Below are 17605 nucleotides of genomic sequence, written 5' to 3'. Positions count from 1 at the left end.
TAGCAAAGCACCCCCACAACATGATGCTGCCACCCCCGTGCTTCACGGTTGGGATGGTGTTCTTCGGCTTGCAAGCCTCCCCCTTTTTCCTCCAAACATAACGATGGTCATTATGGCCAAACAGTTCTATTTTTGTTTCATCAGACCAGAGGAGGACGTTTCTCCAAAAGGTACCATCTTTGTCCCATGTGCAGTTGCTAACCGTAGTCTGGCTTTTTTATGGCAGTTTTGGAGCAGTGGCTTCTTCCTTGCTGGACGGCCTTTCAGGTTATGTCGATATAGGACTCGTTTTACTGTGGATATAGATACTTTTGTACCTGTTTCCTCCAGCATCTTCACAAGGTCCTTTGCTGTTGTTCTGGGATTGATTTGCACTTTCCGCACCAAAATGCGTTCATCTCTAGGAGACAGAACACGTCTCCTTCCTGAGCGGTATGACGGCTGCGTGGTCCTATGTTGTTTATAATTGCGTACTATTGTTTGTACAGATGAACGTGTTACCTTCAGGCGTTTGGAAATTGCACCCAAGGATGAACCAGATTGGTGGTCTGGTTCATTTCTGAGGTCTTGGCTTATTTCTATTGATTTTCTCATGATGTCAAGCAAGGAGGCACTGAGTTTGAAGGTAGGCCTTGAAATACACTGCTCAAAAAATAAAGGGAACACTAAAATAACACATCCTAGATCTGAATGAATGAAATAATCTTATTAAATACTTTTTTCTTTACATAGTTGAATGTGCTGACAACAAAATCACACAAAAATAATCAATGGAAATCCAATTTATCAACCCATGGAGGTCTGGATTTGGAGTCACACTCAAAATTAAAGTGGAAAACCACACTACAGGCTGATCCAACTTTGATGTAATGTCCTTAAAACAAGTAAAAATGAGGCTCAGTAGTGTGTGTGGCCTCCACGTGCCTGTATGACCTCCCTACAACGCCTGGGCATGCTCCTGATGAGGTGGCGGATGGTCTCCTGAGGGATCTCCTCCCAGACCTGGACTAAAACATCCGCCAACTCCTGGAAAGTCTGTGGTGCAACATGGCGTTGGTGGATGGAGCGAGACATGATGTCCCAGATGTGCTCAATTGGATTCAGGTCTGGGGAACGGGCGGGCCAGTCCATAGCATCAATGCCTTCTTGCAGGAACTGCTGACACACTCCAGCCACATGAGGTCTAGCATTGTCTTGCATTAGGAGGAACCCAGGGCCAACCGCACCAGCATATGGTCGGTCTCACAAGGGGTCTGAGGATCTCATCTCGGTACCTAATGGCAGTCAGGCTACCTCTGGCGAGCACATGGAGGGCTGTGCGGCCCCCCAAAGAAATGCCACCCCACACCATGACTGACCCACCACCAAACCGGTCATGCTGGAGGATGTTGCAGGCAGCAGAACGTTCTCCACGGCGTCTCCAGACTCTGTCACGTCTGTCACATGTGCTCAGTGTGAACCTGCTTTCATCTGTGAAGGCGCCAGTGGCGAATTTGCCAATCTTGGTGTTCTCTGGCAAATGCCAAACGTCCTGCACGGTGTTGGGCTGTAAGCACAACCCCCACCTGTGGACGTCGGGCCCTCATACCACCCTCATGGAGTCTGTTTCTGATCGTTTGAGCACATTTGTGGCCTGCTGGAGGTCATTTTGCAGGGCTCTGGCAGTGCTCCTCCTGCTCCTCCTTGCACAAAGGCGGAGGTAGCGGTCCTGCTGCTGGGTTGTTGCCCTCCTACGGCCTCCTCCACGTCTCCTGATGTACTGGCCTGTCTCCTGGTAGCGCCTCCGTGCTCTGGACACTACGCTGACAGACACAGCAAACCTTCTTGCCACAGCTCGCATTGATGTGCCATCCTGGATGAGCTGCACTACCTGAGCCACTTGTGTGGGTTGTAGACTCCGTCTCACGCTACCACTAGAGTGAAAGCACCGACAGCATTCAAAAGTGACCAAAACATCAGCCAGGAAGCATAGGAACTGAGAAGTGGTCTGTGGTCACCACCTGCAGAACCACTCCTTTATTGGGGTGTCTTGCTAATTGCCTATAATTTCCACCTGTTGTCTATTCCATTTGCACAACAGCATGTGAAATGTATTGTCAATCAGTGTCGCTTCCTAAGTGGACAGTTTGATTTCACAGAAGTGTGATTGACTTGGAGTTACATTGTGTTGTTTAAGTGTTCCCTTTATTTTTTTGAGCAGTGTACATCCACAGGTACACCTCCAATTGGCTCAAATGATGTAAATTCGCCTATCAGAAGCTTCTGAAGACATGACATTATTTTCTGGAATTTTCCAAGCTGTTTAAAGGCACAGTCAACTTAGTGTATGTAAACTTCTGACCCACTGGAATTGTGATACAGGGAATTATAAGTGAAATAATCTTTCGATGAACAATTGTTGGAAAAATTACTTTTTTCATGCACAAAGTAGATGTCCTAACTGACTTGGCAAAACTATAGTTTGTTAACAAGAAATTTGTGGAGTGGTTGAAAAACTAGTTTTAATGACTCCAACATAAGTGTATGTAAACTTCCGACTTCAACTCTGTGTGTGTGTGTGTGTGTGTGTGTGTGTGTGTGTGTGTATATTTATTTATTTATATTTCCATCCATGTGTTTTAATGATTTTTCTGTTGGCCTAAGTTACGTCTTGTGGTTTCCTTTAGGTTCCTGAAGTACACTCACCTGAAGCAGGCCTTCAAGTCAGAAGAGGCCAAAGGTACAGACATCGTGCAGCGCAGTGTTCTGGGGCCGGTCCTGCCCGAGGCCATGGTGTGTTACCTGGAAAACTACGAGCCAGAACGCTTTTCCGAGATCTTCCTTGGAGAGTTTGACACGCCAGAGGCCATCTGGAGCAGCGAGATGAGGTAGACGCAAGCTTGCTGTTATTGTCCTTTGACTGTCTTTTGCCCAGTCTGAATTCAAATCTCAGGCGCTATCCCCAATGATTTCTTTTTACCGGCTTTGAAGGACCAGATGGGTTTTGAAGGAATGTTTTTGGACCAAGACTTTCTCTCTCTCTCTATATTGGTCGTCTACACATCTGCCTCGTCCCCCCCTCCCAGGCGGATGATGATAGAGAAGATTGCGGCCCACCTGGCCGATTTCAGCCCACGGCTGTATAGCAACACGCGGGCCCTCTACCAGTACTGCCCCATCCCTGTGGTCAGCTTCCCCCAGCTGGACAACGAGCTCTTCTGCAATATCTACTACCTCCGGCACCTGTGTGACGACAACCGCTTCCCGAACTGGCCCATCCGAGAGCCTGTATGTATATGTTAACTGTGCGTGTGTGCATGCAACTATATGATGGTAGAATGGGCTTGTCAAGGCTGATGTGACAAATTAAAGTGTGTTTTGGAAGCGCTTCCGACTGCAGCACCTATACTAAAAAGTGAATATGAAAGGGATGGAGACCCTAATAGTGCTATCATCATTGTTCTCTATTGTGTTCTGCCCCCTTCAGGTGAAGCTGCTGAAGGATGCCCTGGAGGCCTGGAAGAGGGAGGTGGAGAAGAAGCCTCCCTCCATGTCTGTAGATGATGCCTACGAAGTCCTCATCCTGCCCAAGGGTCAGGGACAGTAAGTGGCCGTTCATATATGAAGAAAAATACGCTTCTTCCTTCCCTCTGTCATCTCTCCTCTACACGATGTCTATTGGTACTCTGTAGATGGAATATTTTTGATTTTCTGATTGTTATACAATTTTTTTTCCACAGGCATGAGGAGAGTAAAATCAGGAAGGCCTACTTCAGACTGGCGCAGAAGTACCATCCGGACAAGAACCCAGAGGGCAGGGTATGTTACCTCACCATTGCTGCTTCCCAGATGGCACCCTATTCCCTATGTAGTGCACTACATAGGGCAGTGGTCACAAACAAAACTTGAAATGTGTTTTTTAAATGTTTTCCATCGAATTACCTAATGAACATGACCCTATATTATTGGGCCTTCTGTGTTGTGTGACTGGTCGATCTTCAACCATCCTAGTCGGTCCCCAAACATTTCTGTAAAATAACGATAAAGCCTCATATTCCTATTTTTTGTTATTCGTCTCACGCTGTTGGCGGTAGGTGCACTTTTTCCCATTTTGAACCATTTAATGTGTCTGAAGCTACAAACTCCACCTTCCCGTTATGCCCGGACAGAAAATCAAGTGCACCTGTAAGCCTACAGCTGGCCAATCGAATAGCTCAGATTACCGTGTCTGAAGCTTCCTCGAGCGCATAGCAAAGTTGATACTGTGAGATTTAAAAAGTAGACAGAGCCTGTCAACAAATACTGTAAAGAGCAGCTGTTTCTATGAGTGAGTTCATGTTTATGTTTTTACTCTGCACCGTCGACACTTTATTCAACACTTTTATTAGCCATAAAATGTGCTGCTGCCTACTCGCGCTACAACCAGCACTGAAGCGAATGAGTGTATCGATAGGCTTGCATTATTCATGTTAGCGACTTGGGTCTTTTTTAATATGGAGGGAAGTTTCGCTTTCTGTGGTCATAGCAGTCACAACATGAATTTGTGCATGAGGCAGAAATAATGCGGTGTGACTTGAGTTTCCCCATCAGCTGGAAGACGGTGTCCCCTTTTTGGTCAGTCTCAGTGGCGGGAGAGCGGAGGGACATTGAGTAAAGCAATTTATTTGAAATTAGGCCCACTCGGCTGTGCCTTACAAGTAATACAACAACTGTTCTATTACCAGTTTGATCATATACCACAAGTTTTGAAATCTAATTTTAAAAGGTCTAAGAATAACAACAATGTAGGGCAATACAAGCATAGCCAAAATACGGTGATAATGTATTGGGCCTATAGCCTACTGCACAAAGCTCATTGCTACAGAACAGTTTTTAATTGGTTAATGTTGCATAAGCTTAAGTCATGTTTTTATCTGAGCGGTGGATCTCGGCGTCCATTTTGACTCAAAGTGACCGCTGATATAGGGATTAGGATGCCATTTGGGACATAGCTATTATCATCAGAGTTTGAGTGGTTTTCCCCTCCTTTCTTGGAGCATTACTTTCATTGTTCAGAGTTGTATGTGTTCATGGATGTGTCTCTTTGTGTGTTCAGGACATGTTTGAGAAGGTGAACAAGGCCTATGAGTTCCTGTGCACCAAGTCGGGCCGCATTATTGATGGCCCCGACCCTGAGAACATCATCCTCATCCTCAAAGCCCAGAGCATCCTCTTCAACAGACACAAACAAGGTCTGACATTCTAATACTCTCTGCACTATTCTGAATTGTCTGTAGTATTGTATTTTTTTGTTGTTATTAAGGTGAATTGGACATAAAAACGGCCAACAATTATAATGTCAGGGCATATTAACTTGCATTTGTATTTGGACGCAAATGCTAAAAGGTTAGCATTTGGAGACAGTGGCCATGTAAATAAAACCAAAGGATGGATTGCTATCTTACCTTGTCCATAGACTGCTTACAGGCCAAATAAACCAATATGTTGTTTTGTAAATTGGGTGAACTATCCCTTTAAGGCAAGCTCTTGTTATCCTCTTGTCGACAGAACTGGAACCTTACAAGTACGCCGGCTACCCAATGCTCATCAAGACCATCACCATGGAGACGGGTGACGAGCAGCTGTTCTCCAAGACCTCCCCTCTGCTCCCAGCTGCAATCGAGCTGGCCTTCCACACGGTCAACTGCTCTGCCCTCAACGCTGAGGAACTACGCAGAGAAAGCGGCATTGAGGTAAAACTAACAACACTACTGGCTGTTAACATATCAGGGTCATATTCAATGGAAGTAAATGACTATAACAGGGAGGTGTCCAATAAGAAATGTTAGTTTTTTATTTTCCATAGCAAAACATTTTGCTACGTTTTGAAACACTGTGCGCTAATAAATACAATTCAGATATTGCAACAATCTTGACCTTTTCTGATCCACATTCTTACATTCATACTTTTGTGGTGTATAACATAGTCCCCCAAAAATATCCCCCCCCCTTTTCCACCAGATTCTGTTGGACGCCCTATCCCGGTGTGTCGCTGTTTTAACCGCTTCCAGCAAATCTGATGACATGGCTGTTCAAGTAAGACCACCAGATACAGTGTCAGGCCGTGGTGGAGTGGTAACACTCCCTGGCACATGTCTTATATACGACTCCCCCACCGGAGACAAGGATTCAAGCCTTGTGTCTACCCTTTCTATTCTTTATCCCACTTGCCTGTCTCCCCCTCTAATTTCCATACTGTCTGAATAAAGTGTAAAATCACATTAAAAAAATATATATATTCAACAATACACCAGATTCACAAACATCCCTCTGTCACACTATCACTGTATTCTAACCCATACATGTCAGGCTGGAAATGAGTGTTACTGTTCAGTGTCGTTAATGGGCTGTGTTATTTCGTCTGTGCCTAGGTGTGTGGCCAGGTGTGTAAGTGCTACAGTGTAGCGGCTCAGTTTGAGGAGTGCCGGGAGAAGATCATCGAGCTGCCCAACATCATCAGGGATCTGTGTCACATGCTCTACTATGGGAAGGTGAGACCTCTACTTAATCATGTAACAACACCTTATATCTCTGGCTCTGGATATACTAATGAGATACCACTCTGTCATCCAATGCAGAAAGGACACCCAACTTATACTTCCAAAAAGTGGCATTTTAAATGTGAGCACATACCTTCAATTGATAGCAATCATCTCTTATCCTCTTACTCTCTCTCTCTCAGGGTCTCCAGCGGACAGCGGCACTGGCCGTGCAGTGCGTCAGCTCCTTCGCCGTGGACTACTTCCTGCAGACGCACCTGTACCATGCTGGTGTGCTCTGGCACCTCCTGGTGCACCTGTTCAACTACGACTACACGCTGGAGGAGAGCGGCGTGGCCACCAGCCAGGACACCAACCAGCAGGAGGTGGCCAACAGCCTGGCCAAGCTCAGCCTGGTGGCCCTCAGTCGTCTGGGGGGCTACGCCCTGACATCCCCACCCCCTGGAGAGGGAGGTGTAGTGGAGACTAACGGGGTGGAGGGGAAACCCCCGGAGAACCCTACAATTCGTAAGAGCCTGGCGGCCATGCTCACACCGTATATATCGAGGAGGTTAGGGTCGGGGGCACCGGCAGAGGTGAGTGATATTGGAAAAGGTGAAAGGCATATGTAGATTAGACACAATTACACATACTCATAGACCCACTAGTTAAAACACTCTTGAGGATATACTCTGATATGCCACACTTCATGTTCGCACACACACACTCACTCAAGCAGCTGTTCCTTGTCTTTTCCCCTGTGTGTGATACTAGGTATTGAAGCTGCTGAACAGCAACTCAGAGAACCCTTACCTGATCTGGAACAACGGGACCCGGGCCGAGCTTCTGGAGTTCCTAGAGGCCCAGCAGGAGGCCAACATCAGGAGTGTGAGCAAAGCACTTGGACTGGCTCTAGAATGTGGCTACGTCCCAAATGGCACCTTATTCCCTGTATAGTGCCCTACTTTTGACCCGGGTCTATAGGGTCCATTTGGGATGCTGCAATGGACATCTGTGTTATGATCACTGTAAAAATGTATTATTAGGCCTGTGTATAGAAATGTGTCTCTGTCTTAGGGGGATAACGATAAGAGCTTTGGCTCAGAGTTTGTGTTCAGTGACCATGGTAAAGAGCTTATCGTGGGCGAGGTCTTTGTCCGCGTCTACAACGAGCAGCCTGCCTATCCTCTGGAGGTGAGCCCCAACACTCAGTTTACTGTCAGACCAAGCCCCATACTCGCCACTGTCAACCATTGTTCAATCAAATTGGTATTAACTACATTGTAGTCATTGTCATGCCATTAAGTAATCATGTCATTAAGTAGCACACAGTCACGGTAATCCATTTGCTTCACGCAGCTCACAGTAATATCTGAAAACCTGCAGGTAATTATCTGGTAATGCATACAGTACCAGTCAAAAGTTTAGACACACCTCCTCATTCAAGGGTTTTTCTTACTTTTTATTTTCTACATTGTAGAAATACTGTTGAAGAAGACATCAAAACTATGAAATAACACATATGGAATCATGTAGTAACCAAAAAAGTGTTAAACAAATCAAAATGTATTTTATATTTGAGATTCTTCAAAAGTAGTGTGAGCGGACCAAGTACTTGGCGGTTGCTCTAAAGCGGAAAGGTGGAATGAACGAGTCAGGAGCAGGTTTTCTTAATTTTACAAAGTTCTCTATTGAGGTATTTTTCCTTCTCAAACACTCCAACACAATCAAGGATGATATCCCAAGGAAAACACATCTTCTTCACAAGAACAAGGAACACAAGGTGAGAGTATCTTTAAACTATAACATAAATCACGGGTGTGTCACCGCCTTCACGATCCGTCTGTGGAGAGCCCCCTTTGGGTGGTTGTCCGGATCCGTGGTGACCATTCCCTAGAGGTGGTGTGTCCCCTTCTCCCTTCCAAAAGGTACGTCCTCTCCTTTGTAGAAGCAAATGCTCTTTTTTTTCTTTTTTTCTTCTCCCCCCTCTGCCGTTTCCCTCTTCGCTCTTGTAGGGTAAAGATAATAGCTCATTAGTACCGTCAGCTGTGCTTAATTGCCTCTGATCACCTTGACTCACATGACGGGCTGGGCTACTGTCTGTGGGAGCAGCCTGCCCTCTGGTGGTCCTTCCACAGTAGCCACCATTTGACAGCTTTGCACATTCTTGGCATTCTCTCAACCAGCTTCACCTGGAATGCTTTTCCAACAGTCTTGAAGGAGTTCCCACATATGCTGATCACTTGTTGGCTGCTTTTCCTTCACTCTGCGGTCCAACTCATCCCAAACCATCTCAATTGGGTTGATGTTGGGTGATTGTGGAGGGAAGGTCATCTGATGCAGCACCATCACTCTCCTTCTTGGTCAAATAGCCCTTACACAGCCGGGAGGTGTGTTGCGTCATTGTCCTGTTGAAAAACAAATGATAGTCCCACTAAAATCAAACCAGATGGGATGGCGTATCGCTGCAGAATGCTGTGGTAGCCATGCTGGTTAAGTGTGCCTAAATAAATCACAGACAGTGTAGTGTAATCAGCAAAGCACCCCCACATCACGCCACCTCCTCAATGCTTCACTGTGGGAACTACTCATGCGGAGATCATCTGTTCACCTATTCTGTGTCACAAAGACACGGCGGTTGCAACCTCAAATCTCAAATTTGGACTCAACAGACCAAAGGACAGATTTCCACCGGTCTAATGTCCATTGCTTGTGTTTCTTGGCCCAAGCAAGTCTCCTCTTCTTATTGGTGTTGTTTAGTAGTGGTTTCTTTGCAGCAATTCGACCATGAAGGCCTGATTCACAGTCTCCTCTGAACGTTGAGATGTGTGTTACTTGAACTCTGAAGCATTTATTTGGGCTGCAATTTCTGAGGCTGGTAACACTAATGAACTTATCCTCTGAAGCAGAGGTAACTCTGGGTCTTCCTTTCCTGTGGTGGTCCTCATGAGAGCCAGTTTCATCATAGCGCTTGATGGTTTTTGCGACTGCACTTGAAGAAACTTCCAAAGTTCTTGACATTTTCCGTATTGACTGACCTTCATGTCTTAAAGTAATGATGGACTGTTGTTTCTCTTTCCTTATTTGAGCTGTTCTTGCCATAATATGGACTTGGTCTTTTACCAAATAGCCCTATCTTCATTATACCACACCTACCTTGTCACAACACAACTGATTGGCTCAAACGCATTAAAACCTAGCGGAACGCCTCGCCAATATCCAATGGAAGAACGTGGCGCGAAATACAAAAACCTCAAAAATGCAATAATTTCAATTTTTCAAACATACGACTATTTTACACCATTTTAAAGACAAGACTCTCGTTAATCTAACCACATTGTACGATTTCAAAAAGGCTTTACAGCGAAAGCAAAACATTAGATTATGTTAGAGTACATAGCCAAAAACAATCACACAGCCATTTTCCAAGCAAGCATATATGTCACAAACACCCAAAACACAGCTAAATGAAGGACTAACCTTTGATCTTCATCAGATGACACTCCTAGGACATTATGTTATACAATACATGCATGTTTTGTTCAATCAAGTTCATATTTATATCCAAAAACAGCTTTTTACATTGGCATGTGATGTTCAGAACATGCATTCCCACCCAAAACGTCCGGTGAATTTACTAAATGACTCATAAACGTTGACAAAATACATAACAATTATTTTAAGAATTATAGATACAGAACTCCTTTATGCAATCGCTATGTCAGATTTTAAATTAGCTTTTCGGCGAAAGCACGTTGCAATATTCTGAGTACATTGCTCAGCCATCACGGCTAGCTATTTTGACACCCGCCAAGTTTGGGGCTCACTAAACTCAGAATTACTATTTGAAAAATTGTATTACCTTTGCTGATCTTCGTCAGAATGCACTCCCAGGACTGCTACTTCCACAAGAAATGTGGTTTTTGTTACAAATAATCCATAGTTGTGTCCAAATACCTCCGTTTTGTTAGTGCGTTCAGGTCACTATCCAAAGGGTAACGCACGAGCGCATTTCGAGACAAAAAAATTCAAAATGTTCCTTTACCATACTTAGAAGCATGCCAAACGCTGTTTAAAATCAATTTTTATGGTATTTTTCTCGTAAAATAGCGATAATATTCCAACCGGACAATGGTGTATTCATTCAAAGAGGAAAAGAAAAAACAGCATGGTCGCTTGAACGCGCATATCCAATCTCTTTGTCACCAGGCAGACCACTGACAAACTGAGATTCTATACTCTGCCCAGAGACAGAAGACGCCTCAATCCGCTTTCTGAAGGCTTTAGAGAGCCAATGGAAGCCTTAGAAAGTGCTATGTAACCCCACAGATACTGTAGTTTCGAAAGGGACTAGAAAGAACTACAAATTCTCACAGGCCACTTCCTGCTTGGAATCTTCTCAGGTTTTTGCCTGCCATATGAGTTCTGTTATACTCATAGACACCATTCAAACAGTTTCAGAAACTTTAGAGTGTTTTCTATCCAAATCTACTAATAATATGCATATTCTTGTTTCTGGGCAAGAGTAGTAACCAGTTTAAATCGGGTAATTTTTTTTTAAACTGGCCGTGAAAATACTGCCCCCTATCCCAAACAGGTTAAGAAGGAAATAAATTCCACAAGTTAACTTTTAGCAAGGCACACCTGTTAATTGAAATGCATTCCTGGTGAATAATTCATGAAGCTGGCTGAGAGAATGCCAAGAGTGTGCCAAGAGTGTGCAAAGCTATCATCAAGGCAAAGGGTGACTCATTTGAATAATCTCAAATATATAATTTGTTTCACACTTTTTTTGGTTACTACATGATTCCATACAGTATGTGCTATTTCATAGTTTTGATTTCTTTACTATTATTCTACAATGTAGAAAATAGTAAAAGTAAAGAAAAACCCTGGAATGAGTAGGTCTGTCCAAACCTTTGACTGGTACTGTATGTATTTAGCTACAACCATATAATTAAATAGAACACTAGTAATTTGATGTATTTCTATGGCTATAACCATCCAAATATTTAGTTTAAACGTCAGATCAGATGTTATAGGCCTTGTTATTAGTCTATAACAATGTCTCCCTGTTGATTATGGTCCAGTACCCCAAGGCATTTGCGGCCAGCCTGCTGGACTATGTGGGCTCCCAGGCCCAGTACCTCACCACCCTGCTGGCCATGTCCCAGAGCAACAAGGTGGAGTCCCAGCAGCACGCAGAGAGGCTCCACTGGGCTGAGATGGCCCTGGAGGCCTTGCGCAACGTCATTAAGAACAACCCAGGTACTGTATAATATACAACCACCACTTATTCTTTTAAAAAAATGCTTTGCTTTTTTCATTACCTGAACGTGTGCTCTGTGACCTGTGTTGACCTCAGGTTCGGAGACCGAGTGCATCGGCAATTTCAAGCTGCTCTTCTCCTTGTTACGGGTTCACGGGGCTGGGAAGGTGCAGCAGATAGCTTTGGAGGTACAGTGACGCTCTCTCGACTCAAATTCTCGCTCACTCACACACACACACACACACACACACACACACACACACACACACACTCTTTGTTTTTCTCCCCAAGGTTGTGAACACGGTCACCTCCAACCAGGAATGTGTGGCCAACATCGCTGAGTCCCTGGTGCTGTCCAACCTACTGGTGCTGCTGCACTCCTTGCCTTCCAGTAAGACCACAGAACACCGACTTCATCTACTACTCCTTTCTACGATATACACTATTCAAAACCTGTCTGATTTTATGTATTCCTTTCAGGCCGGCAGCTTGTACTGGAAACCTTGTACGCCTTGACCTCCAACACCAAGATAGTCAAAGAAGCTATGGCTAAGGGTCAGTATTATGCAGATTGTTCTTGAATATACAGTATTATAGTAACTGCCAAAATAAAGGAATCACCAGCATAAAGTGTCTTATTAGGGCGTTGGTCCACCAGAACAGCTTCAATGCGCCTTGGATTCGACAATGGCACATTTCCATACAGGATTTACGCCATTTTTTTTTTTACCCAAAAGGCTCAAACTGTTCTGTTTACATCTATGCGGGCTGGCACCTGTCTCTCACTGGGCCAAGCTCTTACCAGTGGCCAAAGCCAGGCCACTGGTACTTTTCAGCTCTCATTTACATAACAATGGCTAACTGTGAACTGTAACACCTTCTCACAAAGCAACTGTTTTGGTTATGCAGAGGTTGTTGATTCTGCACTTTAAAAGTCATCACTGTCAGCATTTGTTTAAGGGTGTATATACTAGTGTAACACTGGTGTTAGTCTAAAAGCAGCACAAGTCTCTGGAAATCTGTTGGAGGAATGCAACACTATTCTTCCATGATGGTGGTGGAAAACGCTGTCTCCGGCTGTCATCCCAGGAAAGAGATTCACTTTTTTAGCCACCTGTCCTTTGGACAAGTAGGACAGATTTTTTTTTTTTTATGTCAAACTCTGCCCTCCCTCCCTCTTCCTCCAGGTGTGTTGATCTACCTACTGGACCTCTTCTGTAACTCCACCCACCCCCAGGTGCGCTCCCAGACGGCCGAGCTCTTCTCCAAGATGACCTCAGACAAGCTGGTTGGGCCAAAGGTCAGTCAGTATCCTTGTGTGGCTTGCCATAGGAAGAGGGCGATCACTCTATAGAGAATACTTGGCACTACTTGGCACCTTATTCACCATATATTGCACTACTTTTGGCTAGGGCCCTGTTTTCTTTCTCCCTCATCCTTATCCCTCTCCCCCTCTCAGGTGCGTCTGATCCTGATGCGTTTCCTGCCCGGCGTGTTCATGGACGCTATGCGGGACAACGCAGAGGCGGCGGTGCACATCTTCGAGGGGACACATGAGAACCCCGAGCTCATCTGGAACGACGGCTCTCGGGAGACCGTCTCCACCACCGTCCGGGAGATGATGCTCGAGTACGCAAACTTTCTTTCTGGGCTTCTCTCTTATTGACCATGTGATTTGTATCTTTTGTCTCATGTTTTTCTCCCTTTTACTCTGCAGGCACTTTAAGCAGCAAAAGGATAATCCTGATGTTAGCTGGAGAGTAAGTTCATTCAAATCAATAAATGGAGCCAAATTCATGTAAATGTGATGGATATCTTATTTGCTTCTAATACTTTTCGCTGTGTAGTAAACAGTGAATAAGGTGACCTGATAAATGCCCAAAGGAATCAGTGTGAACAACAGTAATTACATGGTGTGTTAATAATACAATGTTAACTGTGTTTGCAGCTGCCAGAGGAGTTCACGGTGGCGTATGGGGCCGGGCAGGGTGAGCTGGCGGTGGGCGGAGTCTTCCTGCGTATCTTCATCGCTCAGCCAGGCTGGGTGCTTCGCAAACCCCGGGAGTTTCTAGTGTCCCTCCTGGAGACCATTACTGAGCTGTTTGAGACTAACAATCCCAATGTGAGGACACACACACACGTTCATATCCTTGCTACCGTGAGATTATCTCACTGAGTGAATTAAAGCACATTTCTCACACACACATATTTCCTGTAACTGAGCAGGAAAATATCTATTGTCATCTCATAAAAGACCCTTTACAGAATATCCACTTCTATGCTTGTACGCAAACATCTCAATTTCTAACCATCGCTGCTCATTTCCAACAGGGTGAGGCCCTGGAGACAGTTACCACAGCGGCGGTGTGTTTGTTCAGCACCCAGACACAGCTGTGTGATCAGGTCCCTCCCCTGGGACACCTGCACCGCATCCTGGCAGCACTGACCCACAAGAACAACGCCGTGCCCAAGAGCTCTATCCGCCTCATCCACGTGCTCTCAGATAATGAGGTGAGATCAGTCTATGGTGGCTTTCCACAACATGGGATGATATTCTATATGACAGACGGTGACCAGATCGACCATAAGCTAGTTTAGCAAGCTATGATTGGCTGATGTATTAATGTAGCTGTATAACTACGACCAAGCCAACTTTAACTACATATAGAGTCTACAATAGTCTTGATTTGATTGGAATGAGGTCAACAATCTTCCCATGTACACTAAATCTGTTTTATATTTATTTTTGTCACACTTAGTGTATAGCAAGTCTAATGCTGTGTTTTTGTGTGTCTGTTTGTGTACACGTGTATGTGCACGCGCAGCAATGTGTCCGCTCTATGGCTTCTCTGGAGACCATCGGTCCTCTGATGAGTGGGATGAAGATGAGGGCGGACATGGCAGGACTGGCCTGTGAGGCGCTCAACCGCATGTTCCAGAGAGAGCAGACAGACCTCGTGTCTCAGGTAGCTCATCTCTCTATCATTTGTAGAGTCCCAAATGACACTATTCTCTATGCAGTGCACTACTTTTGGCCAGGGCCCATAGTTCTCTGATCAGAAGTAGTGCACTATATAGGGATTAGGGTACCATTTGAGGTTAACACAGTTACATTTTCTAATTTTTTTCCCTGTTAATTCCTTAGCGAAAAACACAGGGTGTGCTTATGTTCTACCCTTTTTTACTTCTTATTTCATGTCATTTGAGTGTTTTTATGGGTTCCTACATGCACACACAGGCCCTCCGAGTGGAGTTGGTGCCGTACCTCCTGCGGCTACTGGAAGGAATTGGGCTGGAGACCTTAGCCAATCCCTCGGCCACCAAGGCTCAGATCGTCAAGGCTCTCAAGTCTATGACACGCAGTCTGCACTATGGAGAACAGGTTAGACACCACAACTATGTCAATCAATATATCAACAATATATTGGATAAGTTGATCTTATCCTATCCTCACTGCTATGTTACTGTACACTTCTATCAGTCTGAGGGGTCCTGTGTTGCAGGTGAATGAAATCCTGAATCGGTCCACTGTGTGGAGTGCCTTCAAAGATCAGAAACACGACCTGTTCATCTCCGAGTCCCAGACCGCAGGGTACATCACAGGTGGGAATGTAATCCAGACACACACAGCATATTAAGCGCTACAAAGAAGGTACATTTAGAGGGGGCATTGTACAAGCCCAATCTGAATCCTTTCGTTCTACTATGCTTCCAGTGAGCACTTTGTGGCTGCTGACTCCTCGCTTAGTGCCTCTCAGCCTTATACCCTCCTCCCTACTTTTCCTCTCTGTTCTCCTCTCTTCCTCCTGTTCTTTCCCTTTCTCCTCCTCCACGTTTCCTTCTTCCTCAGGTGTGTCCACTCCCTCTCTCATGGCGGCCAGCAGCCCCCTGCGGACCGGGCTGTAGTTTTCTATGCATGGCCCTCCCAGCACTCCTCTCTTTGCTCTGACTGCAGGTAGACTTTGTCCTTGCTCCCCCACCCTACTTCCACCTCCACTCCTTTTCCTGTGACCCTCCATCTTGTGCCACTGCTCAGTTTTTCCATTTCCACTTTCCCCAACTCATCTCATCTTCGGACATGGATTGGAAAAACACAATGGCTGGATCACTGTAGCACAAGTCAATGAGTGAATCCTTTGAACCAGTGATGGGGAAGCCCTTGATAAGTCAAGTGGCCCTAATAAAGACAACAGTGGCCCTAATAAAGTCAGTGGCAATATGCTTGCTGACGCTCTAAGTAGCAATAGTTCATATACTCATATACCTCCATGCCATCTTCACTACCACCTCTCACACCGCCAGCCCTGTAACATAACCACACAATGTAACACTTTCAACAGATAATCTAGTGTTGACCTCAGTCCTTACCACTCATCTTGTGCATTCAATTCCAGTGGTCAGTCTTGAGCATTTCTCAGTCTCTCATCCCCTGTCTCTTTCTGTGTGGCTGTCTCCTTCAGGTCCAGGAGTCGCGGGCTACCTTACAGCAGGAACTGGCTCCACAGTGCTGCCCAGCGTTCCGCCCCCTGTGGACAATGACATTGGAGACTCAGGCTGAAAGACTGACTGACAGGCGGACTGAGAGAGAAGTGCTCAGCCCTCCAGACTGATCTGCGGCTCCAAGGCTGCAGCTCAGAGACTGCTCAGCTCCACAAAAGAGGGAGGAAGGAGAGGGGCAATCACAGACTGTCCCCAAAATGTCTGTCGTCGCCACACCTTCAAAATGTCACTCTCCTTCCCCCGCCCCCTCCAAACAGCACTGTCTTCGTAAAACCGTCTTAAAACAAATTATAAAACTTGTCGTCAACCTTCGATTTTTGTTTTTGTGCTCCTTTGTTTCTTCCAATGAGACAACAAATAGTTTACTTTTGTATGAATATATTTTTTACTTTAATTTTTGTAGAGTAAAAGACAGATCTTCAGTCTTTGTAAATTTGGATGTCTCACACTCCATTCTCTTCTTCCTTTCCTCCATCATGCCTGGTCTCACACATCTTCACACACCCCAGTCCTGAAGGACGGTACTCTATCTGGCCTGGACATGTGGTCACTGACTGAAAAAAGATTAACTTTAATCTCCACTCACCTGTTTACAGGAGGCATCCAGTCATGCATCGAAAACATTTTCCAAAATGTATAATGTTGTTTTAGTGTCGTGTTGAAAAAATTATTGTAAAAAGGAACTCACAGAACTATGGTGAATTAAGACTGCCCCGTTTGAAGTGGCCGTACGTGTGTGTTCGTTGTCTCTTACCCTCACCATGAGTGTGCGTTCGTTGTCTGTCTTACCCTCACCATGGTGATCTTGATCCATACTTTGCTCTGCTCACTATCTATTTTAAGGTTGTCCTTTCTGCCGCTGCTGAGAAAAAATTTTTTTGACATTTTCCTTCCCCAGAATGCAAAAAGCACTCGAATATTTATAGGTAAATAACGGCCTTTACCAACTGAAATGAGCTTCTGCTAAGACATTTGGAAAGAAACTGACTTTGATTATACATCTGTGAAAGACTAGTACAATTGGGAAATGTTCGATGTATTATGACGTATATAAGCTTTCTATATTGAATGTACATAAATAAAACAGTTGCACTTGTACATAAGATTTTAAGAATAAAAGGGAACCCACAATGTTGTTCTTTTCATTAGAATGTGTGTCTATTGCCAATTAAACTGAAGAGTGAATGACAATATAAAGTACAGTACAATAAGAGAAATGTCAAACTTTATACCAGAGTGGGGCATAGCAACAGTACATACGTTGACAAAGCAAGCAAACCTTTGTGCCATAAAGGTCCAGAATCTTGGGCTCAAATACACATACAGTACCAGTCCAAAG

At 44.9% G+C, this 17605-nt stretch overlaps 1 protein-coding gene across 1 annotated transcript in view; it reads left to right on the top strand.

The window, feature by feature from the left end:
- Nucleotides 1-17401, top strand: part of LOC106578659 (dnaJ homolog subfamily C member 13) — a 72002-nt gene extending 54601 nt beyond the window's left edge. The window contains exons 32-55 of the mRNA XM_014157700.2: nucleotides 2667-2867; nucleotides 3066-3267; nucleotides 3467-3582; nucleotides 3720-3798; nucleotides 5075-5210; nucleotides 5527-5711; nucleotides 5980-6054; nucleotides 6390-6509; nucleotides 6701-7093; nucleotides 7272-7385; nucleotides 7575-7691; nucleotides 11588-11765; nucleotides 11863-11954; nucleotides 12058-12157; nucleotides 12247-12321; nucleotides 12954-13066; nucleotides 13226-13395; nucleotides 13484-13526; nucleotides 13715-13888; nucleotides 14098-14277; nucleotides 14592-14732; nucleotides 15005-15148; nucleotides 15270-15369; nucleotides 16227-17401. Of these exons, the coding sequence (XP_014013175.1) occupies nucleotides 2667-2867; nucleotides 3066-3267; nucleotides 3467-3582; nucleotides 3720-3798; nucleotides 5075-5210; nucleotides 5527-5711; nucleotides 5980-6054; nucleotides 6390-6509; nucleotides 6701-7093; nucleotides 7272-7385; nucleotides 7575-7691; nucleotides 11588-11765; nucleotides 11863-11954; nucleotides 12058-12157; nucleotides 12247-12321; nucleotides 12954-13066; nucleotides 13226-13395; nucleotides 13484-13526; nucleotides 13715-13888; nucleotides 14098-14277; nucleotides 14592-14732; nucleotides 15005-15148; nucleotides 15270-15369; nucleotides 16227-16324 (3346 nt within the window). The 3' untranslated portion in view covers nucleotides 16325-17401. The remainder of the gene's footprint in view (nucleotides 1-2666; nucleotides 2868-3065; nucleotides 3268-3466; nucleotides 3583-3719; nucleotides 3799-5074; nucleotides 5211-5526; nucleotides 5712-5979; nucleotides 6055-6389; nucleotides 6510-6700; nucleotides 7094-7271; nucleotides 7386-7574; nucleotides 7692-11587; nucleotides 11766-11862; nucleotides 11955-12057; nucleotides 12158-12246; nucleotides 12322-12953; nucleotides 13067-13225; nucleotides 13396-13483; nucleotides 13527-13714; nucleotides 13889-14097; nucleotides 14278-14591; nucleotides 14733-15004; nucleotides 15149-15269; nucleotides 15370-16226) is intronic.
- The last annotated feature ends 204 nt before the right edge of the window (nucleotides 17402-17605 follow it).

Source organism: Salmo salar, chromosome ssa19 (assembly GCF_905237065.1).
Source record: "Salmo salar chromosome ssa19, Ssal_v3.1, whole genome shotgun sequence".
NCBI lineage: Eukaryota > Metazoa > Chordata > Actinopteri > Salmoniformes > Salmonidae > Salmo > Salmo salar.
Note: the sequence above shows the minus strand (reverse complement) of the source record. Positions and strands in the feature narration are given on the sequence as shown.